Source organism: Dipteris shenzhenensis, chromosome 10 (assembly GCF_047967505.1).
Source record: "Dipteris shenzhenensis isolate YYH24624 ecotype China chromosome 10, Dip_SZ_1.0, whole genome shotgun sequence".
NCBI classification, from domain to species: Eukaryota; Viridiplantae; Streptophyta; class Polypodiopsida; order Gleicheniales; family Dipteridaceae; genus Dipteris; species Dipteris shenzhenensis.
This window is the reverse complement of record NC_141605.1, coordinates 954809-982649: the sequence shown is the minus strand read 5'-3', so window position 1 is coordinate 982649 and position 27841 is coordinate 954809. Positions and strand designations below refer to the sequence as shown.

The 27841-nt window shown below is 44.2% G+C and overlaps 1 protein-coding gene across 2 annotated transcripts in view; it reads right to left on the bottom strand.

The window, feature by feature from the left end:
• Positions 1 to 27841, bottom strand: part of DPD1 (Polynucleotidyl transferase, ribonuclease H-like superfamily protein) — a 247130-nt gene that overhangs the window by 50379 nt on the left and 168910 nt on the right. For both annotated transcript variants that reach the window (XM_087380227.1, XM_087380228.1), the window contains one exon: positions 9255 to 9364. In XM_087380227.1, the coding sequence (XP_087236353.1) occupies positions 9255 to 9364 (110 nt within the window). The remainder of the gene's footprint in view (positions 1 to 9254; positions 9365 to 27841) is intronic.

Below are 27841 nucleotides of genomic sequence, written 5' to 3'. Positions count from 1 at the left end.
GCACCACTTTCAAAGTACCATATAGCATCTCAGGCATTTGTCACATGGAGTGAGGCAACATCATGGTTGACATCACACCTGGGATCATAATTGCAAACCAATCTTTTATAACAAGCTTAGGTAAGGCACTACCCTTCTTTGCATCTGATGCATTTGAGTATGAAACTATCATTGTAGCTTCTCTCTTTTTCCTTTCTTTCTCCAACCTTTTCCTACATTCATTTGTGTGGTGCACAGGCTCCTTGCAATAATGGCATTTATCCTTTTTCTTGGGCTGACTTCCATTCTCTGAATTTTTCGTTTATGGCTGAGTTGAATCAGTCCTACACTGAGAGCCTAAAAAGAGGCTTATTTTTTCCTTTTCCTTTAGCCAATGAGACTTGATCATCATCATGCACCTTAGTAGACATAGTTTTCCTTATCTGTTCTTCGTGCAAGCTCTTGAAACGTGAATGGAACTGTAATCCCCCTCATGGATAAAATCAGAGAATTATGAAAACTCCAATATGTCTCTAGCAAACAATTCAGAGTCATAGATATTAAGGTGACTATCATCTATGACTTCATTAATGTTAAATAATTGTTCTCTAGGATCCTGGATCTTAGTCAAATGATCTGACCTTGAGTCACCTTTCAACATCTTTACATTCTCTTTTTAAGAAAGAGACCTTGGCCCCATTCCTTGCCTGATACATATTGTCGAAGGTATGCTTGGAAATCCTAAAGGAGAAAATAAGAGGTATGGGGAATCTCTTAATAGACAACACAATGATTGACAAAGCCTAGGCATCTCTAGCTTATCATCTTCTTTTGATCCTGTGTAGGGGCAAAAGGTGCAACTGGTACAATTGACCTCACTTGAGCTTGTTGTCCACCTCCTCGCTGTTGAGCTGTACTAGGAGCATGACCGCATCTCCTTGTCACACATTTTCACCTGCAACATATCCCCGCAGATTCTTTGCAACCAAAAAATTCTTGACCATAAAGCTCCATAGAGAATAACTTGGTGCCATCCAATCTATCCTCTTGGGCTAAAACTAAAAAAGATTCAGATTCGGATTTTGTGCCATCTTCAAACATGAATGCATAAACAATCCTAAAAAGTCACTTGATGTGAAACCACAGCAAAACAGTGTTCCACAAGCCAATACTTGGCTAGGCAAATGCAGTCTAAAAATGAAATATTTGACTGATTCCAAAGAGAATTAACACAAGCCAATGCTTGGCTCAAACAAATCTGCTCACTGAATTCTAACTGTACGTGAAAAGAAAATTCCCCAAGGGCTGAGGGCCTACAAATGCAAGCAAAGGAGAGGAAAACAAAACGCCAAATGCAAGCTAAGGGATGATGTATTGATCTCGATTTAGACTTGGAACAGATACACCAACTAGGGTAGGTGCTAATAGTGTCAAAATTGTCCCTATAATAGGAGCAACTGGAGTAAAACTAAGGCAACCGGGCCAAAACCAGTTGCTGTAGCAGAAATCCAGTAAAAGAGTGGCCGCTTTGGTCAAAACCAGCTCCAGGAGAGCTCCAAAAGAGGTGCGGGCTGTAGAGGTGATGACTCGCAGAAACCAGCAAAAGCCAGCTTGAAATGAGCTCCGAAATCACCTTAAAATGAGGCAACCAACTCCAAAACTGAGGCACCTACTGCACTTTGAGTGACACAAAACAGGCGGCTGATAAAAATTGAGCTAGACAGCAGATGTTTTCACAATAAAAATCAAGTTCTTTGCGACAAAAATTGTCCCCAAGGGTGCGACAGGTGAGGGGAGGTGCGTGGGAGAAGGGACAGCTTGCTCTCAAACCAAATGTGAGTTTGGAGAGAGCTCAACAATGTCATAGCTCAATTGAAACGAGATTTATGGGTCTAGCTCTAAAGTAGTACACATAGTCTAAATTGTAGCTATCCTCTTCAGCTATCACAAAAAATAATGGGAAGTCAGTTTTTTCATCGTGTATCAAACTTTTGTACATGAATTATTCAAGGTGGAAAGCTTATGGTTCTTACAACATCTAGTGGCTTCTATTGGAAAGAATTGTCTAGTATGTACTATGCATGGATCAATGCTCTCTACCCACAAGAATGTGCATCTTGCTACTATGGTATCTGTACACATTGTAACAAACTCCCTTTGTGTAGTACAAGAGGTTGTCAACATCACAAACCCTAATTTCCTAGGGTGAGTAGCTCAAGCACTAACTGTGGTTAGGGAGCAAACCTGAGAAGCAAAAAATGCCCCTAGCCCTCCTAATTAAAGAACACATTGGCCACTGGCTTAAATATTGCAATATTTGCAAAAAATCGAAGAGCAGACTCAAATCTCTATTAAAATCTTTCCAACTCCGGCTGAAAAGGAAGGGGCTGAAAAAGAAAGTTGAGAGTGAGGAAGAGTATGAGAGCAAAAGTGTATGTGTGTTATATACATACATACATACATATGTACACAAACATACTTTTTTTTTGGTAAAGGAAACTTTTCATTAGGAAGAATGTACATTCATAGCTATCCCAAAGTGGAACAACTACTACTCAAAACTAAGAGCACTAATAAAAAACTTCCAATTGGGCCAGAGGAAGGTCTCCAAGAGAATGTGCATCCTGAAGAGATCGAAGGCATACACACAGACACACACTTTTTTTTTGGTCAACTTTTCACACACTTTTTTTTCTGGTGAAAAATTTTGAGACTTTATATTACAAAGTAGCTATCCCAAATGGGATGTGCCAAAGTACATTAGTTGAAGATCTCACTATATGACAAGTAAACATTAGAGTCTATGTAATGAGCTTGCAAACAATGAAAGAGAGATTGCTGCAAGGAGCGCTTGAAAAAGGAGAAAGTTGAAAAGAAAGGAGGGTCCCATCATCATGAATGACATCTGCGGCTGATTGGATCCCTTTAAAAGTAAGGAAATACGAAGGTCTAGGCTCTTGCAAAGCCAACGGAGGGGAAAAAGCCCTTGACCAATGTATCCTCTCAGCTCTCAAAAAATTTTCCTGCAATGAATCCCGACCATGTCATTCCAAATGCGAGAGGATATGTTTCCGATCCATTAACATATTGGAGATGAAAGGACAGCCTTTGATCTTGCCATCAATACAACCCAAAAAAAAATCCCACTAAGTGGGTTGCTAGTGTCCAAAAGCAGGGGTGGTGAGTTGTAAGAGCAAATGGTGCATCATGGCAGCCCAAGGTTGAGAACCGTGCATCAATTCCAGCATCATTTTCCCCTTATGGGCAAGAATATGCACATGAATGTTAGGAATATTTAGACCCCCATGCAAGGCGAACAGAGATGTTGCACTGAAAGCAATCTCAGACTTTTTTTCCCTATGTTTGAGCGGTAGAAGATTTCAATAACAGTGGACATAAAAGATGTAAGATCTCCCTTGGTAAACATAATCATAGGCAAGTAGAACTGAATATATGCCACCAAAATAAATTGAACAATTCGTTACCTGACATGCAATGGCCAAGTTGCTAATGTCCAATATTCAAGTTTTTTCTTCAGTTTTGCAAGTATCCAGTCAAACCGTTGGCGATGAGTAATGATCCAACCCAAGGGGTAGCCAAGATGGTGAACCAACTGAGTGGGTTGGACAATTTCCTCCGGCCATAAAAGAGTATGCTAGTATTTGTAATGCAATGGCAACAACTTAGATTTCTAAAAATTCACATGAAGACCAGCTGCTAAACCATATAAAGATAGAGCTTGCATCAAGGAGGAGAGATCCCGCTTAGTATTCCAAGGAATAAAAGTGAATTATCAGCATAAGCTTGAGCAACCAAAGTGCGGCTTCCATGAATCTCCAACCCATGCAGCATGTCTATTGCCACCAGATGATCCATGTATTTAAGCACGGGATGCGTGGCTATGGCATATAGAAGTGTACTAAGTGGACAGCCTTGACAAACTAAACAACGAAGAGTCCACGCTTTAGAAATATAGCCAAATAGTATGCAAGCAGCTTTACTGTCACTATAGAGCCAATAAAATCCAATGCATGCATTATTTGCGATATAAAATCCCATTGTATTGTATCAAATGCCTTAGCAATGTCAACTTGCAATAATAAGACATCTTGCTCTGTGTATTTGGCATATTCTATTCCAACATAGGCATTTGCAATATTATTAGTGATATGCCTACAGGGAACAAACCCATATTGTGCGGTATGAAGACCATCATATAAATACCTTTTGATACGATCAACTCCATTTTAGTGATGATCTTATATATAACAGACATGAGAGTGATAGGCCTCCAATCAGCGATTCACAAATTTTGTTTTCGAGACGAAGTTTTACAAGCTCTTTTTTCCAGGAATCTGACATGTGTTCATTTTCTCAAGCAAAATTAATCATACACAGGAAAGTTGATTTAAAATTATCCCAGTATGCAAGAAAGAATTCAACAGTGAGACCATCCCATCCTGGAGATTTCCATCTACCACAGGATTTTACTGCATCAGATAATTATGTTTAAGTGAAAGGACTTTCTAGCTCTAGAGCTTGTGTAGAAGAAACAATAGGAGAGACATGATGTAACAATTGGCGCCATGATGCGAGAACTTCTTGTGAAGGAAGATATGCAATCCCAAATTGTCTAGAAAAATGAGCGACACAGGCTGCAACAAGTTGAGCTCGAGAGGAAGTCCAAACACCATCAGGCATAAGGGATCGGCAAATACTTGCAGATTGTCTCTTGTAATGTAGGCTTTTGAAAAATTCTTTGATGAACAACCTTTATCTAATAAAGCCCTCTATCTTGCTCTTGTCTCCCATTTAGCGATTTTTCTATGATCATTACTTTGTAGACAATGTCAAGCCCAACATAAAGATGTGCTTTCTTCCCTAGATAAAGGCCGCAAATGACCGAGCTCAGTCAAAGATTGACAAGTGTTTTTTACCCGAGCAATAGTGTCCCTTAAGGTCTTCATGTAATTTTTGCCATATTCTCGAATAACTGATTGCATTCTAGCAACAAAAGCATCCCAAGCATAATCTATATCAATAAAACTCTAATGCAAAAGAGACTGATAGGCATCATAAACCATTGCCTTGTATGCATCATGCTCCAAATAACTATTATATACAAGGAGCAGCCTTCTTTGGGGAAGCCTATCATCTCGCATTTCATGAAAAGAAATCCTCAACCATAAGGGGACATGATCGGAATGCGTGAAGGCATAATCCACCCACATTTTGGTAGTGAGAATATCATAATGTTGCGGGTTGACTCTATACCAACCGTCCAGGCAAGCCTGATAAGAAGACTGTGCATTATGTTGGAAAGTACAGCCCGGCATAATGTTGGAGAGTATAGCCTGGCATTAAGGGTCGGGTTCCTTCCAAAGATCAACAAAATTGAGCTGAAGCAAAAATTGAGACCAATGATGCCTCTCAAAGGCCAACATATGAGTACGACCAGATGTATTATCTCCCTGTTGAGGGGCATTATTAAAATCTCCACAAAGAAAAGCATGTTGTCTCCAGGGATACCACTGCATATCTTCCCAAATCATACCTCTACTACGAGAGGATTGGGGTGCATATACTGAGGCAAATTCAAATATCCCTCCTTGAATAAGACACTGCACAACAATCCATCTGCCTAGAGTGTCACTAAATGCAGCAGCTGGCTGAAGATCATGCTTCACCAAAAAAACTACACCTAAAAAAGAGTGCTCTCCCACATAAAAGATTTCATAGCCAGCAATTGCATATCTTCCCAAATCATATCTCTGTTACGAGAGGATTTGGGTGCATATACTGAGGCAAATTCAAATCTCTCTCCCTAAATAAGACACTGCAAAACAATCCATTTGCCTTGAGTGTCATTAAATGCAACAGCTGGCTGAAGATCATGCTTCACCAAAAAAACAACACCTAAAAAAGAGTGCTCTCCCGCATAAAAGCTGTCGTAGCCAACAAAATGAAAATGTTGTCCCGCATACATATGCTGATTGTGCTCTTGCAAAGCCACTATATCAGGTTGCAAATGATTGAGATACACCCATACTAATTTCCATTTCCTAACATCACACAAACCCTGTACATTTTGTGTAAGACATTTGATTTGTGACAACATATTTATAACTTATACACAGCTGAAGCAAGGCTGAATCAAGTCTGCATATCCACCTCAAGATCTAGGCATCTACCCTCAGGTGACACAACCGCATGTTGAGAAGACAGCAAACCCGCAATTTCCTCTTTAGGGAAAAGATACGACTTGCTGTCACAGCAGCCCAAGTGATATCAACTCCTGAATTTTCTTCGGGGGTATGACCATTTGAAGATGTATCATTCCATGTGCGAGAAGGTAGAGGTCTCTTGGCTATCTCACGTTTTCCTTGGAGTTTGCCAAGCTTCCTATAAAGTTTTGCCCCTTAGATTGAGATGTGGAAGGCATGGAGATAGAAGCATTTCCATTTGAAAGAATTGGTGCTTTTTTGTTATCAGATCATCACCACTGCAGCTCGATGCAGAATTTCAGGTCATTACCTACTTATATCGAGTCAGGGCATATGGAGATCACACCTCTGGACGCAGAAGATTACCATGGTTAGCATTGTCCAACTCCATGGCGTGATAACAGGCAAGGGACCAGAGATGCTGGTTTGCGCAAACAATGAGACGGTTTGGAATAAGGAGGATGTGGACATATGGAAAAGAGAGGGTCCCTATGGGCTCCATGTGGGAAGACCCTTGACTCTCTTAATATTTTAAGGCTCATGAGCATCTTTTGATGGAACACATGTCAAGAGTAACCAAAAAGGACATGGATGGTGACATACGAGCTTATGTGACCAATGGGAAAGCCTGAAAATACCTGGTGGATGACCATGGCAAAACATGGACCATCTATTGTCCATAAAAAAGTCGCTTTTGCCTTCCCAATGGGGCATTACATGTGTAGAAAACTCCATCCCCATATTCATCTCCATCGAGGTACATGACCTATAACTTCAGGTTTTATTAAACATGCAAGGCTACATGCTTTCATTTTCACACTCCCAAGTTATAGAGGGAGTTGTAATGAACATTTTGGCTCAAGATGTTCTACATTCTGAGCTATGGTGGAGAAGTTATACCCGTTCTTGGATTTATTCTCTTCTTTGAGCTTTGTAAAAGGTCTCTATTGAGGTTTAACTCCACCACCCAGCCACTACTTCTAGGAATAGAATATAATTTGTAACTAGAAACCGGGTATAAAATTGTTTCCAAGAACTCTCTTAGATTTTGTCTCTATAATGATGTATATGTCATTGTCCAAAAGATGGCATCAATCTGGAGTGGTGTCATGGTGAACTTTGCTTGTACAATCTGATGAGAGACTGAGGGCTTACTCCGAATCATTCAAGATCCCATAACCACTTGTAGCTGCTCAAATCTCCCCCAATCACTCACCTAGAGATTGCTTCTCCACAAGGATACATGGCTTACTCCAAATCATCCAAGATTCCATAATCACTTGTAGCCGCTTAAATCTCCTCCAATTTGATGAGAGACAGAGGGCTTACTCCGAATCATCTGAGATACCATAATCACTTGTAGCCGCTCAAATCTCCTTCAATCAGTCACCAAGAGATCACTCCTCAAGAAGGCTATTACATGCATACATGGTGATCGGCCTCACTAATGTATCAAACATCCACCCCCCTTTGTTGGGGGGTCTTGGAAGTCTCTTGGAAGCATTGTCGCTCTAGTGATCCAAATGCCCCCAACCTCATGTAAGCCATGCCCTTGCTGCATGAATCATTTTGTGAAAACCAATCCCATGAAAACTGCCCCTAGAACATGTAGGACTGCACAATCTCCACCGTCTCCCGCTCGATTTGGAACTGACTCAGCATCCCTCAACTTTGCCATGAAGTTTTCATTTATATGGATTGTAGAGAGTCGTGGGCCCACGAGAAACTGATGTTTGAAATTAGTTTTCACGGATTAGTGCACACGCATATGAGGCTTCATAATCAAGGTGGCACACTTTATTGTTTTGTGGAAACAATCGATTGGCTAGAAATGAGTTATGCTTTTACACGAGAAGTACTCCACTAGGAACGATGTGGTGACATGGTGGCAAGCTTGTTTTGGCTACTGCAGTGGTTGACTTGAGCCGCGTGCCACCATGGCCTGCTTGAAAATAGTCTTGCAGAGGAAGACCATGGTGCTTTGACTTGAGCCATTGAGTGGATGTCAATGGCAATAGTCACCACTAGATGATGAAATAAGATCAATTGGGTGAAAACTTTTCACACCATAAGTAGTAAATGGCAAGCAGATCTCTAGCAAATGGCGACGTGTTTTGAACTACCAGCAGTTGTCAAAGTGCAACAAGACAAGCGATCAACAAATGCAGGTCGGCTTGGTGCTCTAATACCATGAAAGAAATCATGGTGAAGGAAGAAGAAAACTAGGCAATCACATGATGGGACACAGAAAATAAGGCAGAAGTAGATGTAAGTGATTGATGTAGAATCCAGTATAAGAGGCCTCTCTTATAGGCTGGGCAGCCTTTTCTTTTCACCTGTAGGATACCGCACAAACACACCCACACACAGGATAGCAACATGTGTCACACTTATCCTATCCACACCTAAGGACACTTCACACCCACACAAGTGAGGGACACTCACTCTACCACTCTAGGACTCAAACTAAGACTCCTATATGCAATAGACACTCATTTGGATGCTCACTCAAATATGACAAATCTTACTGTTTCATTTTATGTCTATCGGTAAAGGCAGCTAAAAATTTATGCCTTATTGGTCTGCATTGATCAAACCTTGTTTCAAAGAGTTGATAGCTGTTGATTCTGAGCCAACGTTTTGTCCATATGAAAACCAGGATACCTTCGGAACACCCCCAGCACTTCTCTTTGGACCACAAACACTTGCAGAGATAAGCCCTTCACAATTTGGGAAACTACAAAAAGAGTGACCTATGATCACACACAAAGCTATGCATTTCAAATCTGTCTGAACTTTTGTACTTACCTGGCTTTAGAAAGAGAACATGTGTGACCCAAAATATTAACTTCCAATACTTAATCAAGAGACAAATTTTGACATAAATTTTTCTTAAGAAACTCATTGATCCACTAGTTCTTTCTTAAGTCTAAAGTTTCTTATTCATAACTGAAACTACATAGTCATTCAAATACATGAATATCACACTCAACTCCTTACACACGTTTAGTAACTGGCCCATACATGCTTTCAATCCCTGCATATGCATACCTTGGAGTGCCCTGATCCCAAGCGATCCAACCCGCCAACCTCTCAAGGTCATTCATGAGTGAAAGATAATGACGAACTTGTGCTCGTAAGTAAGGCTCATTGACAAACACCTTGCACAATAGAAAAGAATGTGAAATTTCACATCCAACAATTTCTGCAAAGATAAAGCAATGCCTCCAGCTATTTTAACATCACCTTGTAAGAAGCATGTTAAGAGGAAGTACCAAACACTTTTTGTCAAAAGTGCCGGACAGATGAAACACTTGAAACTATTCAATGTATTACAAGAATCCAAAAATAGTAAGTTTATTTAAAGTATGTTTGTTTGCTGATCTCTTTCAAATATTTCCATTGGCGGCACAGTATTCTCCATCAAAACAGCAAAGAAAAAATATGAGCCATACTAGTTATTCAAGTCAAGTCTATACATGCAACCTTGATATGATGTGGTCAGCACTGGCCCATCTACCCATTTTAAGTCATAACGATGACTAATTTTCTTTTTCAAGAACGATTTCAAAAAAAATCTCATAACGTAGCTAGGGAAATGCTGTTATCTCCAACCCCACAAATTCAAAGACAATCCTTGAAATGCGATCGTATCCCTCATCATGTGTGGGACCTGCCCATGAAAATCAAAAGAAAAAGCATGTACAAGTGCACAAGTATGGTGAAATGGTGCACCAGCACTCGGGCCATGTGCCTATGTGTAGATATAAGTGCAGTCAGATGTACAGTGTAGATCGGAGAGCAAAGGCCTTGATGTAGCCTGAACTCAGGCTAAGAAGCTGATCCCAATGGGTGAGCACCTGCAAAAAGAAAGCCCTGCCAGCTGTCGTGTGTTATAGAGTGTGCCTAACAGGTTGAATTGTGAAACAATAGGAAAATATATAGACGGAAAAAACAGGCTACAGTAGGAAGCACTAAAGAGTGGAGCCACTAAAGCAGCATCCAAACCGAAAAAGAAAGCTTAGTGTGGATTGAGAGTCAAGAAATCACATCCAAATGTGTCTTCACCCCCACTTGCTTCCGCAATCAGCCATTCATTTGCTATCTGCCGTACAACTATTGTACGGTGCTTCTGCAGTACAACTTCTTCAAGCGCGTACCTACTCAGCGCTGAACTGTTGCCCTCTCGTGCGTACACCCAGCTTACGTCATCAGTATGCTGATGCTGCTCCAACCTGCAGCTCTCGCTGTTGTACGTGTGACGTACCCTGCTGCTGCCGTGCACAGTTCATACCCCTACACCCCACTGTACGCTGGTCAATAGCGCCGCACACGGTACCACTTGTATGTACCATTCCGTACACGTCCATAAAATTCATTGTCTGTATGCCGCTGGTTCAGCTCCTGCCCCGCACGTGTGGCTCGCACTTGTCCGTACACTGTACGGACAACAGTTCGTACAGATCTTCTATACCTGCAGGGTGAGTCTGCCATACGCCGCACGTGTGGTCATCCTCTCATCTGTACAGCTGTGCCACTATACTTGTCTTGTTACAAGCAGTTCATACTGCTTGTTGTAGGATATTTGCAGGTCTCTTTGCAGGCGCATTTGGAATTTTGGGTGTACTCATTTGCAGACATTCGCAGTTAGATTTGGGGCTTATGGGGGAAAGTTGCAATTTCGTTAAGATTTGGGGCTTCTGGCAAATTTGCCCTCTTTTGGTTTCAATTTCCTCGTCAAATTTGGGGCTTTTGCGATTGGGCTGCAATTTCTCAGTGTTCGAGGTAATTGGACACTTTGCAGGAAATTTTAGTCACATTGCAAACTTTGCAGTGTTTTTTGGCAAATTTTGGGCATTTGCAGGTTATTTGGGTGCATTTTGAGCCTTTGATAGGCCGAGACAGCAAGCTGTCCTTTGGTTTTGGACACCCATTTTCCTATATTTGTGACTTTTAGACTTTTTGCAGGTGTTTTGCAGGCACATTTGGCAGAGATTCAATTGAGTTTATGCTTTTGGATTGTTGCATTTTGAGCCATCGATTGGCTGTTTTTTAATGACCAATGGGCAGTTTGCATCAATATCCCAGAAGGGATTTGTGTTGTGTACCTCATCAAGCTGCCATAACTCATATGCCCATATCTAGCATGCCATAACTCAGCATTCTGCATAGCAATAGTGGGAGTAGAAACTGCAAATGCATCATCTGATCTTTTCTAAAAAACATCAAGCTGAAAAAGATCACGAAACAGCGTGCCCAATAGTCTCAAGGCATAATCATCTTCCCTATCTCGGACTGCACACTTGTCATCTTCGCTGAAATCCTCTTTTATTGAGAGAGGACACTGACAGCAAATTCCTTGATTCCAGGTACATAAAGCACATCATGATTTCTGAAATTTGTGCCATCTTTGGCTGTAAGTACAATCTCACCAATACCACGAACTGAATAAGAAGAATCATTTGCACAAGACACCCTTTTTCCAGCAGGTGATGGATGCAGAGAATCAAACAAACACTTCTTGGAAGTGATATGTTTGGTGGCACCACTATCAAAGTACCAATTATTCAATGTCTCATTGACATTGAAAGCACATGAATCCTTAGAAGGATCATAACTCCACATCAAAAAAGTATAAGAGTCGTCCTTAGATGTGGCTGTAATATCTGGAGCAACCGCCTGAAAATCAGGTCTGTAAGTCAAAAAGGCATACTCTTCTTCCACTAAGTTGGCTGAAGCATCACCACCATCATGAGCATGAGGAGCTGAATTTGTGACAGCCATACTTGAATCCTTTTTCTTTTCCTTGGCAATTCTTTTCTTGCATTCTCCTATGTAGTGATCCGGCTTCTTGCAATAATGACAAACACCCTTTCTCTTGGGCTTCTCTGCATCATTCTTAGCCTTGTGAGAAGACTGTCCAGAATCATCTTTCTGTTGATGTGAAGGCTGATTTGCATGCTGCTTATGCTGCAACTTGCCTTTGGGCTTGAATTTCGAAAGCATGGCATGCTCACCAGCCCACGAAGCCATGTTCTTCTTGGTTTCTTCTTCTTGCAACAAAAGCCCTATCAACTCATGAAAGGTGAGAGGGTTGCCACCCCCCCTCAAAGACAAGTTCAATGAGGTGTGAAAACCAAGATAAGACTCAAGAAGAGAATTCAAAGTGGTAAGTAACCATCTCTGAATCTGGAATGAATGATCTCATCAATATTCAATAATTGCTCTCTCAAATCCTGAAGTTTAGTGAGGGGCTCAGACATAGAGTCACCCTCATCTATATGAGTATGAGTCAACTCTCTCTTTAGGAAAGAGACCCTGGCATCATTGCAAGCTGGAAACATACTCTCCAAAATATCCCAAGCTGCCTTTGAGGTCTTGCATGACCGAATGTGCGGAATAATAAACCTTTTAACAGAAAGAGAGAGAACTGAAAGTGCTTGTGTGCATCACGTGAATCCCACATTTTATGTTCCTGTGTGGGAGCCACCACTGTAGCAACTACTGCACCTAGCACTTGTCTTGCACCTTGAGCTTGTCCTCTACCCCTTCCTCCACCTTGTTGAGGAGGAGTGACAGGTGCAACCACATTCTCTGGCCGTGTCTCATCCCTAATCCCATAGGTGCTTGCAACTAAGACTATCCTGTTGTATGAGGACTCCTTGCAATAATGACAAACACCCTTTCTCTTGGGCTTCTCTGCATCATTCTTAGTCTTGTGAGAAGACTGTCCAGAATCAGCTTTATGCTGATGTGAAGATTGATTTGCATGCTGCTTATGCTGCCCCTTGCCTTTGGGCTTGAATTTCGAAAGCATGGCATGCTCACCAGCCCGTGAAGCCATGTTCTTCCTGGTTTGTTCTTCTTGCAACAAAAGCCCTATTAACTCATGAAAGGTGAGAGGGTTGCCACCCCCCCTCAAAGACAAGTTCAATGAGGTGTGAAAAGCAAGATAAGACTCAGGAAGAGAATTCAAAGTGGTAAGTGACCATCTCTGAATCTGGAATGATCTCATCAATATTCAATAATTGCTCTCTCAAATCCTGAAGTTTAGTGAGGGGCTTAGACATAGAGTCACCCTCATCTATATGAGTATGAGTCAACTCTCTCTTTTGGAAAGAGACCCTGGCATCATTGCGAGCTGGAAACATACTATCCAAAATATCCCAAGCTTCCTTTGGGGTCTTGCATGACCGAATGTGCGGAATAATAAACCTTTTAACAGAAAGAGAGATAACTGAAAGCGCTTGTGTGCATCACGTGAATCCCACATTTTATGTTCCTGTGTGGGAGCCACCACTGCAGCAACTACTGCACCTAGCACTTGTCCTGCACCTTGAGCTTGTCCTCTACCCCTTCCTCCACCTTGTTGAGGAGGAGTGGCAGGTGCAACCACATTCTCTGGCCGTGTCTCATCCCCATTTACATAATCCAACTATCCTCTTGTATGAGGACTCCAAACACTTTATTGGGATTGTTATGGGCCATAACTACCAAAGAAAATGCAGCAAATACCATAAAAAATTCCATAGGCATCGCTTTCCAAAAATAATAAAGCTAATGAGGAAAAAGTGTGGCCTTACATAAACTAAAGCTACCTTATTCATAAAGATAGCCAGTGCTAGGCCTATAATCATGAGTTGAGGATTCATATTTCAGGGCCCAAGGAGATGAAGCCTCCTTTGGATGTAGACTTGTTAGCCAAGGAGCATGTGGTTGCGGATGCATGTCTTTACCTTGAGGCTGGCTACCTCTTGCAATGGCCTAGACCTCAAGCTCAAGGGTGGCTCAACATACTTAGACTATGACTACGAGGTGAACTCTAGCTCGCATCCTCACAGTTGTTATAAGGGATTCTCCCATGGTAGAGAGGACTCTCGCATGGAGTTCTTACCACATCGAGATAAAAAATAACTTGACCTGATTGGGGTTGTTTCACTGCTTTCTATAATTGTTTTGTAGCTTTTTGCCATCTTGTTGTTCCCTCCTGTGTGGAGCGCGACATTCCAATTAAGCTGCCATTCTGGAAAGAAACCCTCCTCTAGAGCTTTTTTCATGACCGTGGTGAGCATCCCCTCAGTCTTGTCCCCTCCCATTTCAGCATCTCAGCCTTTAGTGCTGTGTATCTGGAGCCTTCCTGTCTGCCATCTTTTTGAGACCGCTCCTCATATCGTCCTCTATGATGGTGTAATCTAAGAACTTGATAGAGTATGCACAACTGCCCTTGTCTTCCATGTCTCTTTTATAGAATTCTTTGACAAATTGTATCATATCTTCCCAGGGTTCTTTCACCGCCTGACAGTTGCTGCCATGTAGCCTTTGGAAAAACTTTCGGGGGTTCTATTTAAGATCCTAAAAATGTTTAAGCTGTTTGGAATCCTTTGCCCGCTTGACATTTTCTGCCATGTAGCCTCTGAAAAAGCTTTCAGGTGTTTTTTAAAGCTCCTCAAAGTGTTTGAGATGTTTTTTCTGGAGAAATCTTTTTTTTTTGCTCCTTACTACCCTCCCTAGTGCTCTAGCTTTATACTGTTTTTCGGCTATGCCCCACTATTTTCCAATCATTATGTGTGTACTGCATTCCTTGTCATACAAGCTGTTGCAGGGCATGCCTATGCTCCTCCCTTGCTTTTTGTGATGCATTTATGGGCTGTTTTGTGCAGTAGTGCTATCATACATTTACTCATCGTTTGGCAAGAGGGAGGCATCTAGCAATGAATTAATGCTATTTCCAGTTCTCTCTCATAGATGTGAGCCTGTTTATAATCCATTCTCAGCCTAAAGGGTATTGTAAGTTGCTATTTTTCTTCTCATACAATCATGTGCTTTCTTCTACAACTTGTGCTTTCATGTGCTTTTGATTATGCTTTGAAGCGATGCAACAGACTTTGTTTCTTTGAGCCCTAGTGAAAATGCTTTTGTGGTGAGACTGGAGGGTCTCATCATCGCCCTTGAGGTATTCCACTAAGGATCTTGCAACCGAGCTAATGATCATGTAAGCTATCACGCTTGACTCTTGGGTGGTTTTGCATTTTTAACCTCCTCTATCTTTGACAAGGAGGGTACCGTTGCATATCGCAATCCAAAGCATCCACATAAGGTGAGTAGTTGTCTATGCACATGGGCTTTTTCCAAGCCTGCTTTCCTCATTGTCCTCGTCCATTTCCTCCATCCATAGGAGGTCTCTCCTCTCCATTGTTATATGCCCTCTTTTGAGCCCATTCGTGCCTTAGACTCCCCAACCACAATAATTGCATAGTCCTTACAGAACTTGGCTATGTCCCCCCATGAATGCATAAGGAGGTCCCCCATGATATATGGATGTTATTGTAATCGGCCTTCAGTTTCCTAAAGAGCAGTAGACTGTAACTATCTTAACATATTCATTATTTAGTCATATTGCATCATGTCCAGCCATTTAATTTTTAGCAATACCACTTTGTTCAATGAAACCAAATACAAGACACCACACTAACCCCAAACACCTGGCGCCCCTTCTGGTATTTGTTTATTTCTTTAGGAATGGAAATTGTTCATACGACAAGGGCTCACTCTTGCACTGTGTTCCAAGCTATCACTCTATCAAAGCCAAACATTGGCTACAACCTGCATTCAATCCTAGTGCACACACTAGTTTCCAACTGCCAGGGCAAGGCTAAGGCATTCACCATTGTCTATGACCAGCTGTAGAGCTGCTGTCCAAGCATTTCACAAGACATCCAACTTGCTCTAAGGGTCCGGTAGTCCCACAATCCACTGACCAGCCTCTCAGGGCGACAATGCATCAACACAGTCAATCTGAACAAGTGACCACAATACAGGAAGAAAATCCACACATTGTTTCACGGACACCCATTTGGTTACACCCCCTGTAACTGGGTGTCAATTCACAACCTGAATGGCCAAGAGGGACTTCCAACAGCAGAGGATAACTGACAAGCTCCCAAAATGACCAACTGCAATCAAAGTGAAAGGGATAGAAACAAAAGAACTCAAACCAGCTTCAAATGACTTCAATCCAGCTCCAAATGGTTCCAAGCAGCTTCAAGGAGCTCCAACTCAATCCATAACACCTCCAGAGGCAGCAGGTCCAACAAGCAAGAGGCAACAAGAGGAATTGGCAGCTTGGAGAGGGAAAGGAAAAAGGAGAGATGGGCTGGAATCAGAGAGAAACAGAGAGCAGAAGGATCACAGGTAGGAGAGAGAAGCTGAGCAGGCCGTACAGCAAGAAAAAGGGGTCGTACAACAGCAAATCCAGTCCGCACAGCAGCATTTGAACGTTCGTACAATGATCAAAGTGTCCATACAGCATGTAGTAATGCTTCTCTACACCTTGGAATCAGCGCTGCCACCATACAGCCAGTCCTGGAAAAGTTTGCCAGCAAAAACCACCTTGGAAAATGTGCCAAAACAAAGCCCAAATCTGTACAATCACCTCGGGATACGTGCAACATTAGAGCAGACCATAAGAAAAGTCAAAATCCGTACCAAAGGCTTGGGATGAGAAGAAGGGTGGGTAGGCTTGCATGAGGAAAAACCACGTGGCTCCTCAATAAAGTCTAACCCCCAAAACCAATGACAACATTGAATGCCCCCACTGTCCACATGCTCTAACCCTCTCCAACCAATGAAACATTGGTTTTCCTTGGACCCAACATTTAGACCCCTCTTAGCCTTGCCTTGACCCTAGCATTTTAGACCTAATGTGTGCACCTAGGGATTGAACCCATTCCTAGGGACTTCTGGGAATTGTTGCTTCCCTTGGGCTAGTCCCCTAAGCCAAAGTTAGTCACGGTTCAAAAAATTCACGTCCTTGTAACAGGTATGCTTGTAGAGAGATGATTGGGGGTGCTATGAGGCCTCAACTCACTGCACTCTATTTCTTTTCTATGTTTTCAAGCTATCATATTTTATGTAATTTATGTCATCATAATATTTATATTAGCCCTTTTTGAAAGAGAAATATGTATGGGAAATCTGAATTTGAAAAAGGTCTTTAAAATAAGGTTGTAGACTTCCTAGCGGACTATCATTTTCATACACTACAATGTACATGGTTCGATTGTTTAGATGGTGAAATAAAGGTCACAAGATCATGGAAAAGCATTTTGGAGTGGTTTTTCTGATTTGATTTCCGTGTTGAACTCTAAAATGCAGGTTTGAGGCCCAAAACGACGGATTTTGGCAAAGATGAAATTATAGACAATCGAGAAACAGTGAAAAATTATCTTCTTGATTATCTGAACATTCCACACCGTTTGGGGGACTAGGTTGCTTGCGCTTTTGGAGGTAGTGATTCTGTGTAAGATCTTCATTCACCCAAATTAAGTGTCCTTTGAGGTGGTGCTTATGGTTCAGCACTTTGGAATGGGACTGTGTCTCTTGGAATTGACAACAATTTTGCCTTGGCTTGTCTCCTTTCATCCCAATCTAGAGGCACCCTGCAATTTTGTTACCCTGATGTGTGTATTGTCATTTGAAGTGGATAAGGAACTTCTTGTATGTCCTCATCCTCATTGTCTTTGATTACCACAATGAGGAGGTTGGGAGCCTTGTCTTGCTGCTACATTTGTTCTTAAGTGTCAAGATTAGCTCATCCATTCCGCACTTGACTAAATCATAATGGTAGTGATGTTATCCCATGTTTTTGGTATCTCTAGAGCTTGCATCTTGTTGCTTCATGCATTGAGTTCTCAAGAATTACCCGTTCTATTCTCTGTTCCATGTTGACTTCATATATCCCTTCTCTTTTTTGCATTTCCCTAGCATTCTTCTCAAATATTTTGTTCACAGTGCCCTTCAACTATTTAATTTCTTCAATCACTAAGTGTTTTTGCAGTTTGGACATTGCATCATACATCTGCCCTTTCACTAACCTATATAAATTTGGGTGGGGGTTTAGTTACCCCTTAGAGTGACAAGATATTTCCTAGGAGTAACATTGTGGGATGCCCTTGATTTTGGCAAGAGATATCTTCAATGTTGTTGTGCATATTCCCTCTGGTCACGATCAACCTCAAGCTGAAATCTCCAAAATCTTAAAATCTCTGAAAACTTTGGGTTTGGCTATCTACCTCTTATTGTACCTACTGTGAGTTGTCCATGAACTGAACTAAAGTTATCGTCCCCATTGCTGGATTGGTGCAAATTGCACTAGGCGCACTGGACGAACGGGCCACATCTGCGAACTAGAATTACCCAGGCTTGTCGGCCAACAAGAGTTCGTCTGTCAACAAGGGTGTCTGGAATTGATCTTTGATTGCAGGTGGCCAAGTCTTGCAACAGTCAAAGTACAGGAGCTTGTGGATCGCCTAGAGGTCGCCTATGAGCTGGGGTAGGTGTCTCTCAACAATTGGAGTGGTCTTTCATTGCAGGTGGCAAAGTCTCGGAGCGCCCACGTCTTGGTGGTCGTCCCACCACCAGCTCACCAAATGAGCCTAGTCTGTGTGTCATCTTTTATCACTTCACTCGAAATTTTGCAATCCTCGGTGTGCCTATGAACTTGGATCCTGCCCATGATCCTAAGTGTCCCGACAAACACATATTTTGCATGAGTGTGCCACCTGCAATCAACAATAACAATCGATGGGACAGATATCCCACCGGCCAGGGGAAAAGGGTTTTGGGGGGGAGGGGAGTCTATGAGACAGAGGACCCATTAAGCTGAGGTCAATGTTACTACGTAGAGTCTGGACTGTCTTGTGACTTTTTGACAAGTGATAGAGAAAACCCTTTTAACGTCGAGCTTTGAAGGAAGTCCTCCATATGACACGGGGATTAAACGTACGGTGAGAGACTATACCAATGACAGACACCCTTGCTTAGATCAAACACTGCAGCCAGTCAACAACATCGGAAGTTGCCGGATTTGCATCACAGGAAAGCAAATTCCCAATGACCGAATTGTATATTCCCCAACAGTATCAAGGTCAAAACCCACACAGAGGAAGGAAGACAGATCACCGCCACCAATGAGGGTGCTGCAGGGTTGGAGTACCAGTCACATGACAAGCCACATGAAAATTTGGCATTAATCACTTATGAGAAAGTAGGCCAAGCCTTACATTTTTTGTATAGGTTTCAACAACAGTAGGAGGCAAGATTTTTTGGAAAAAGTGAATGAGGAATGGGAACAGCTACAACAGGACAAGACATCCTAAAACACGAAATTGACTGTTTCAAGGAGGATTTGGATTTTAAAGCAGAAGAGCAAATAATTATGCACGACTTTACAAAGAAAAATATTGTATTTGAAAGAACAGCTCATGAATTCAAGGAAAAATGAAATCTCAAATCCATGCTTGTCCTTCACGGTACACCGCCCATTTTCCTCCTTTCCTTGCTTCTTTCACTTTATTGAGTTTGATAGATCTTTGCTTGAGCTGAGTCAGCGTGAGTTCTTCAGATATCCATAGCTTCATGCCCTTCAGCTTCTATGTTTGTTGTAAAATCTTGATCTTTGCTGCCTTGTCTCCGATGGAAACTTGTATTTGCATCCCCTTTTGCTGGATATTCCAAATAGCATCTGGATCCCATTCTACTTGTGAGATCTTCTCCTTGAGGTAGTCGGTTTTGTTTTCTGTGTATTTCCCTGTGACTTGACAGCCATCTCTTCCCCCCACGCGTAAGATCAGCTTGTTAGTTTCTCTGGTTTCCTGCACACTCACTTGTTTGTACAGGTCAGCTTTGTTCACTTTGCTGCTCACATCTGCTGTCATCTCCTCTTTCATGGATTTTACTTGAATGTTGACAATTTCCTGCACTTTAGAAAGCAGGTGTGGTGTTGGTGCGGATGGATTACACTGGTGCAGCACCTCCTGGATGACTTCCTGTTTTCCACTTCCCTCCATGGACTTTCCTTTAAAGAGCTGCAAGCCGAAGCTTGAGTTCTCGAACTTCAAGTTCTAAAAAGTACACACGTTCTCATAGATCGAAGGGCTTTGTTCTCTCATATGTTTTCGCATCTTGGGGGGGTGTTGGGAGGAAACCTGCAACAAATGAATACAATGGATTCACGGGGGTGAACACCTTGCTTTTGGCATTTTGGACGTATCAATCTCGGCCTGTGCAAACTCAGTAACCCCTCTCCCTGCTATATTAACCCCCGAGATTGGCTGGGGGTTTTTCAGCCCAGCCCAAAGTCCTCCAAAAAAAGCCCAGCCTAAAGTCCTCCCCCTGAACTGCCCCCCCTGCTCTAGAGCTGTAGCCTTGAGCTTAAGAGGGCTGAAGGTTAGTAATGGCTTGCCCTGTGCACAACGCTGCTGCTGTACATGGTGCTTCTGCCGCTACTGCTGCTGTGCGTTGCCCCTGCTGCTACGAGGTGTTTCTGTTGCTACTAAGGCTTGGCGGGAGGGAGAGACTACGGGCGAGAGAGAGAAAGAAGAAAAAAAAGAAAGTCTATTAAAGTCTTCGAAAGACCAAGAAGGGTCTAGGAGACTTAAATAATCTGATACAATGAACTGATGGGTAGAGCCACTAAACGGGCATCAACATGAAAAATTAAAAAAATCCATAATCCTACTGATGGAGGCCTCGGTACATAAAAGCAAAGACTCACTAGTGTAATCCAGCGAGAGTGTGAACCCTAGGAGGGAGGCGTCAATGTGCGAGGATGTTGCGGGGGCAGAAATCCTATGATAGGACGCTGGCGGCTATCGGCATGTACGGCCTGCTGAAGTCTCCCGGCTATAGCCTTGCGGGCGAACAAGTGCCATAGTCACTCCCGTGGGTCGTGCGTCTGGTCGAGTAAACATGGAGGTAGGTAAGCGTCTCAGCACGCTGGCGAGTATAGCATGTCTCTTGCTCTAGCTCTGGTCCCTGTGGCCGTCGCCTCTATGAGCATTCCCAATCTATACTGTCTGGTCAAAAAACTCGATGATCAAACTTTGAGCGGCGTCTAGATGTGTGCCATGCCGCTCCCTATGATGTACATACTCATGTTTGAAAGCTGCCAAAAGAAGCTTACTAAGGAGCCAAAGCCATCCCTAAAGAGGCATGGGTAGCGACCTCCGATCTCATAGTACACCGGGCACCTAAAAGCGAAATACTCCTCGTGGGAATCGCACACAATACAGATGCAGCCCTCTCTAGGTATGGAGAGAGAGAGAGAGAGATGTATTAACGTTTGTGGAAGGCCTCGCGGACCTATGAGACAAATGCAAAGCCAAAAGGTAACTCATACAAGCCACTAAGGGCTGAAACAAAGGGCTCACTAAGGCCCTTGCTAAAAGCTAAAGTGCTAAGCTAGTGAACAAAGTATAGAAGTAGCAAAATATCGGGAGAGTGTAAGGTGCTCAAAGCTAACGCTCCTAGTACATGCCCAGGTTCCATCCAAGTAACTTGGGGGCTCTCTGATGAGACATGAGAAGCTCTCGTATTTGTGTCTCTCGAGCTATCTCTCGATGCGCTGGAGGACGTGGTCTCCTCGATCTTTGTATCCGAACGGCTACATCAAGGGTGACTCCTCGTCTCTGGTGGTCACCTCTAAGGAGGGCAAACATGGACCGGATGTCTATCGTGCTCTGGTCCCTCTCCGTGTCGCATGTGGAGTGCGTGTCGTTCATCTAGTAGCATCGTGGTGGAGGCCCCCACTGCTAATCCATGTTGCTCTCATCTCATGAAGCTCCTCTCCCTCAGCCTCATTGGCAACTGACTCAGATGCATAGAAATTTGTAACAAGTTTCTGTGCTCTGTCGATCGTGGTGACCTGTGGCATCAATCCCTGTTGCTGCTCTCTGGTCTATCGCACCAGTATATACTCTCTATCATCACATCTCAATCAGATAGATCCCAACATAAACCTAATCGAGAAAATGGATAAGTCATATGCTCCTCCTAGAAGAGGCAATGATATTGCCCTCTGATCTCATAGTAGACTAGGCAAACACATAGAAAATGTTCCTCTATCTCAATCTCCTCCATCTGGCATAATGTGCAGATCCTCCGCTCTCTGGGTATGCATGCAGCTCTCCCTGCCTCAATCCTCAGCCAATGTGATGAGACTTGCAACTGAGCGATGGCGATCCTCAATGCATGTGAAACTCTCTTGTCCTCGAGGTATTGAGGTCTGATGACAAGACCATGCTCCGAGACCCTAAGGAAGTGGTCATGGTAGAACTGGATCTTGGTGGAGAGCTCCTCTCCCCCCCAAGCCCTAGATGTATGGAGCTGGAGGAGGTCCAACCGTGTGATACGATTGATCTCATCTCATGGGATCATGTCGAGTGGTGCATCCAAGCTATACTGAAAGGAGGAAAGTCTGTCCATCTAAATGCCGTGACTAACAAACCACGTGGATACTCGTGCATACCATGATGTATCGACGCTGCTCTTTGCTAGTCGCCTGGAGGACTCCAATGCTAACTTCGATAATCTCCACCAGGGTAAAGCCCAGACTCTGTGGAGGAGCGTCACTGTCTGAAAGGTGGCATCCACCTGGAGAGGGGTCATGGCCAACTCTGCCTGTATAATCCGATGGGGGGACTAAGGGCTCACTCCGAATCATCTTGGATCCCATAATCACCTGTAGCCTCTCAAATCTCCTCCACTCTATCGTCGCTGAAATATTACTCTCCCAAAAAGATGCTGCACACATGGCAGTCGGTCTTGCCAGCGTGTCAAAAAGCCAACCCTTCGTCGGAGGGTCCTGGAAGTGTGCCTAGAAGCATCGCCTCTCCAGTCAGGCAAGAGCACCCTATCCTCGTGTGAGTCGTGATGTACTTACATGGGTCATAATGAAACCTTGTCCGATGAACACTACCCCCAAATATGTGTAAGACTACACTATCTCCACTGGCTCATCAAGCTATGGTGACGGGACACTGCTCGCAAGGTGTTGAAGATCATAACCTTGGTCTTTCCAAGGTTAACTGTCAAGTCTTTCTCTCTCTGCAGAACATACCCAAAGCCTCTAGATGTTTTCGCAATCGCTCTACTGAGGATGATATGTAGACATACCCAGAGCCTCTAGATGTTTCTGCAGTCCCTCTGCTGAGGATGATATGAGGACTATGTCATCTGCAGCAGTATCTGCACCATAAGGTCAGCCAAAAGCGAACCCTCTCTACCTAGACGATCCACAAAAAATGTAATTTCATCGATATAGAGCCCGAATAGAGTCGGTGAGAGGGGGAAGGCTTGTTTCACTCCGATAGTGCTTTCAACCCAGTACCTTCCCTCTAACAGATTCATATAGACTCATGACCCCCCATATCATGACCTCTGGAAGTTGTAACTCTTGTAGCTTCCTGATGAGGCGTGAACATGGGACAGGATCAAATGCCTTACGAAAGTCTACAAAGCAGGTGTAGAATTTTTGATGCCTCGACTTCGCCTCCTCTCAATAATAGCCCTCAAGGTGAAAATGTGGTCCAATGTGAAGTGCTATCTTTGAAGACCTGCCTGCCCAAGAGTCCACTACCCGTGATCCTTTGATCTTCCTCTCTAGTACCGACCCATATATCTTAGCCAAAAGTGTGGCCAATCATAAGAGTGCGGCAGTTCCTAGTGTCCACGGGATCACTTGCCTTGTGTATCGGTACTACGGTGATGGTGCTCCAGGTAGGCAGGAAGCCATGGCATATGGCATGGTTGATAGTTGTGCTAGGATCGGGGTCAAGATCTCATGTCCATGTGCAAAGTGCTTAGTGCGTAGTCCCTCATGATCTGGTGATCTCCGTTATGAAGCCGGAGAAGGGCAGCCCGTACATTCTGCGTAGTAAACAAATGATATGTAGTGGGTTTGGGCATAGAGGACATATTAGGTGGTGCCTAACCTAAGACATCATATAGAGAGCATGCATATGTGCGCCAAACTGCTACATCTGTGATGGGGATGGGTGACTTCCCCTCTGACAAGAGTTCCCATCCTGTAGTAGGATCTCCACCGCGAAAGGATATGATCACCTCATCCATTCCGTGTATGAGGAAAGCCTGCTTCTTACCCCGTGTCACTCGGCATGAGATCCGATGTACCTCTGGTGAAGTCAAGTATCCTGGTGCTTGCTCACATGTAGGGTGGGCTCTCATCTCTCTGCACTCATCGTTGAACCAGGGGTTTTGAAGCATCTTCCCATCTCGGACATGTGAAGATCGTGATGTGGGAAAGGATTTGGTGGCAACATCCTGTATCACTGAGACAAACGTATCTGATGCATGTGCGAGGTCCATGCCCTCTCTAAGTAATACTGGAAGCTCAGAAGCTAGGTGGCTCATGTACACCGGATCAAGAGCACGGTCAAAATGGATCTGAATGTGAGTGGGTGGCGGAGGGGCCCTCCTCATGGTGGCGGGCATGGCGACCGATATAAAGAAGACAAGGTATGAGTGGTCAGTGTCGAGTAGAGAAGGAGGCACAGTAAAATCATGTATCCGTGGGACAAAGGCTAGTGGTCCGAGCAGGTACTCCATAGTACTTCTCCCCCCACCATGTGGGAAACAAGTGAGCCCACCAGATGATGGCCATCTCCGGAGACCGCTATATATGATCAAGTCATGGATAGCCCCCAATTCGAGTAGATGCCTCCCATATGCATCTGCGACTGCCTCACATTCCCCAGTTCTGCTGCATCCATCTCCGGTACTATAAGGGAACCACCCTCATCGAAATCTAACAAACCAACCCGTCTATTCCAAGTACGTACATTGAAGTCACCAAGAGAGTATCCTCCTGTCTAGAGAGCTCTGTGATGTCATCATGGATAGTCTCATATGGGTTGTGCCTGTCAATGGTGACCTCTCGTGGATAACCATGTGTCTGAGGGAAAGTAACACACTGCAATAAAGATCAGGCGAGTATCTGGTAGCTGAACTTGCACCCACATATGTCGTGCGTGTTCCTCTCTCCGGATCACCAATATGAGTGGTCTCATATGCGCTCTGAAAGGATGGCCACACCTCCTGACCCCCGTATTCCACTATCTCCTCTCATCTCCTTCATGTGGGCTGATTCCCAGATATATCCTGTCACTGTCGTGAGCCCTCTTTCCGGGCTTTCATGGGTCTCGATGTAGAAGATCATGTCTTTGTCGTCGTATGTTTACAAGAAACCCCCAAGGTCGGACCAAAGGGTATCATTGCAGTTCCATACTACTATTCTCAACCCCCCTTGTGCCCTCATCTCCTGGATTTGACCGCACTTTCTCAATCAAGGCCATAGATATTTTTCGAAGGTGAGACAAAACCTCATAGGTGTTTCTGGGTGGTAACCCTGCCATGTAAGCTGTCATTGCACTTTCAGGAGTTTTCATGTAGCTTCCTATCATCATTCTCCGGTGTATGGGGCTGGTCACTGTTTATTGCATATTCCAGAAATAAAAAGACGGTGATTTTTGCTCTGGGGACCTTCAAGTGTACCTTGGGATGATATTGTCTTGCACCTAGGAACTGAACTCAACTGAAAATGGAACTGATTTTGTCTCTGTCCTCCCTGCAGGTCCTTCTGGTTCAGATTTTGGTGCCTTTTCTGCTAATTGAATTTTCAAAAGTTGTAGGTTTCTGGTCCTTGGACTTTGAGGCAGCTGTGGGAGGTCGTGAGCAAAGGCAGAGGTCCCGTGAGCTAGCAGCAAAGGGGGGGGGGGGGGGGGTCGCGGCAGGTAGGCGCAGCTGGACAACAGCTGATGGCACAGGTGGCGTGTGGGGGAGCAGAGTTGGGTGGAGGGGGAAGCAGAGATGGATGGCGGGTGAGCAGAGATGGGTGGCAGGGGAGCAGAGATGGGTGACAGGGGAGCAGAGTTAGATGGCGGGGGCTAGAGGCAGCGCTGGCGGACTGCCTTGTGCAGCTAGGCATCCCTTGTTGCATTGCTCTAGAGATGTGATGCCCCAACGACCTATTGATGTGGTTGTTGAACTTATTGTTGCTTCTATCTAGTGAGATTGTTTTGAAACTCAGCTTAAGTGAATCTCCAATCCTCTTTATGGATGTGGGGAAACTAACACAACACTTGGATCTCGGACTAGTGGTGACTCAACATTGCTTTTTTCCACTCAACCATCCATGGCTGGAGGACTCCCACACTAGGTTAAAGAAATGCTCCCCATGATAACTTCCTTTCAATCATTATCTCACTCTAAGCACAAAGCAACGAGCATGTTTCTCTTAAAAATGAGTGATAAGGACTCCTAACCCTAAGCATCTTGAATAATCTTCCCATCCTTATCCCAAGAATTGCCACAGTTGAGCAAAGCAAGGTGCCGATCGGAATGGCCCATCCATCGGATTGCGCGTTAGCAGATGTTGCCCTTCGACCACAATCATTCAAGGATCAAAGACCAGCAGGAGTGGTGGTTTCCGTCTCGCTGAGGGAAATTGGTACTGAAATGACTCCCGTCGAAGGCTCCCCTGTACTCCCAGTGTCTGAGAGACAAAGGTCACAGCCTGTGTCATCGTGGACTCTGTCGCCGAGGGCAAGATACCACGAATGCGAATGTTGAGGGCCTTTGTGGCCCTCTGTTGTGACTCGGCCAATGTAGCTGATACAGTCGATCTCTGAGGCTGTGATGGCTGACGACGGACGGCATCCACCCACTCTGTGGCTCTCTGGACCTCTCTCTGAAGGGAGGTCAAACGCTCCTCAACCGCTGCTACTGCTGTAGTGGGAGATGTGTCTATGTGCTGAACGCGAGTCTCGATCTGCTGCACTCGCTCTATGTGTCCATGAATCTCTCCAGCAAGAATCCTATGAGTCGCTTGTAAGACCTGAAGATCTGTCCTAATAGACAAGATCTCCCGATCCTGCTGTGTCACTCGATCCGCAAGAGATGCAACCTGAGCTGTAAGTAGAGCAATGGTCTCACCCTTCCTGTGAAGCATCTGAAGGGCAGCTCGGACGTGGGTCTCAAAGTGCTGAAGCTCTGGTAGGATATGTGGCGGCAAGGACAAACAGTGCAAGGCATGGAAGGAGAAAGAGAGGGAGAAAGGGGGGAAACCGGTAAGGTGGGTAGCGGGGATGAAGGAGAAGGCTGGAAAGGGGGAGAGAAAGCGGGTAACGGGGATGGAGAGGAGGGGATGGGTAAAGTCTGTAGAGAGGATGAGGAGGAGGGAGCCTCTGGCAAAGTAGGTAAAATAGGCAACAAAGGGGAAGAGGTGACAGAGGGCTGTGAGAGGGAGAGCAAAAAGGGTGGAGAAGGGGTAGGAGAAGAAGGAACCTGAGAGGGGAGGGGTGAAAAAAACTGCGGGTACAAAGTAGCTATGGGCGGAAGATGAGATAATGGAGCTGAAACCGGTGTACCTGCAACTGGGAGTGCGGCAAGTGCGGGCACTGCGCTGGGCGGAAGATGAGATAGTGGAGCTGAAACCGGTGTACCTGCGACTGGGAGTGCGGCAAGTGCGGGCACTGCGCTGTCCTTTGAAGAAGATGCAAGTCCTCTTCTACTATAGTGCAGCATATCGGTCGTGGCGGCCATTGATGTTGCTGCTGTTGCTGCTTCTGTAACATGCTCGACGGTGTCGGCCATGTTTAATTACGGGAAACCGGCAACATTGAAAAGCGGGAGATGGCGAGCGCTCCCAATGCGCGATGAGAGAGAGAGAGAGAGAGAGAGAGAGAGAGAGAGAGAGAGAGATGTATTAACGTCCGCTGAAGACCTCACGGGCTTATGGGACAAGGTACAAATAACACCAAAAGGATGATCTCATACAAGCC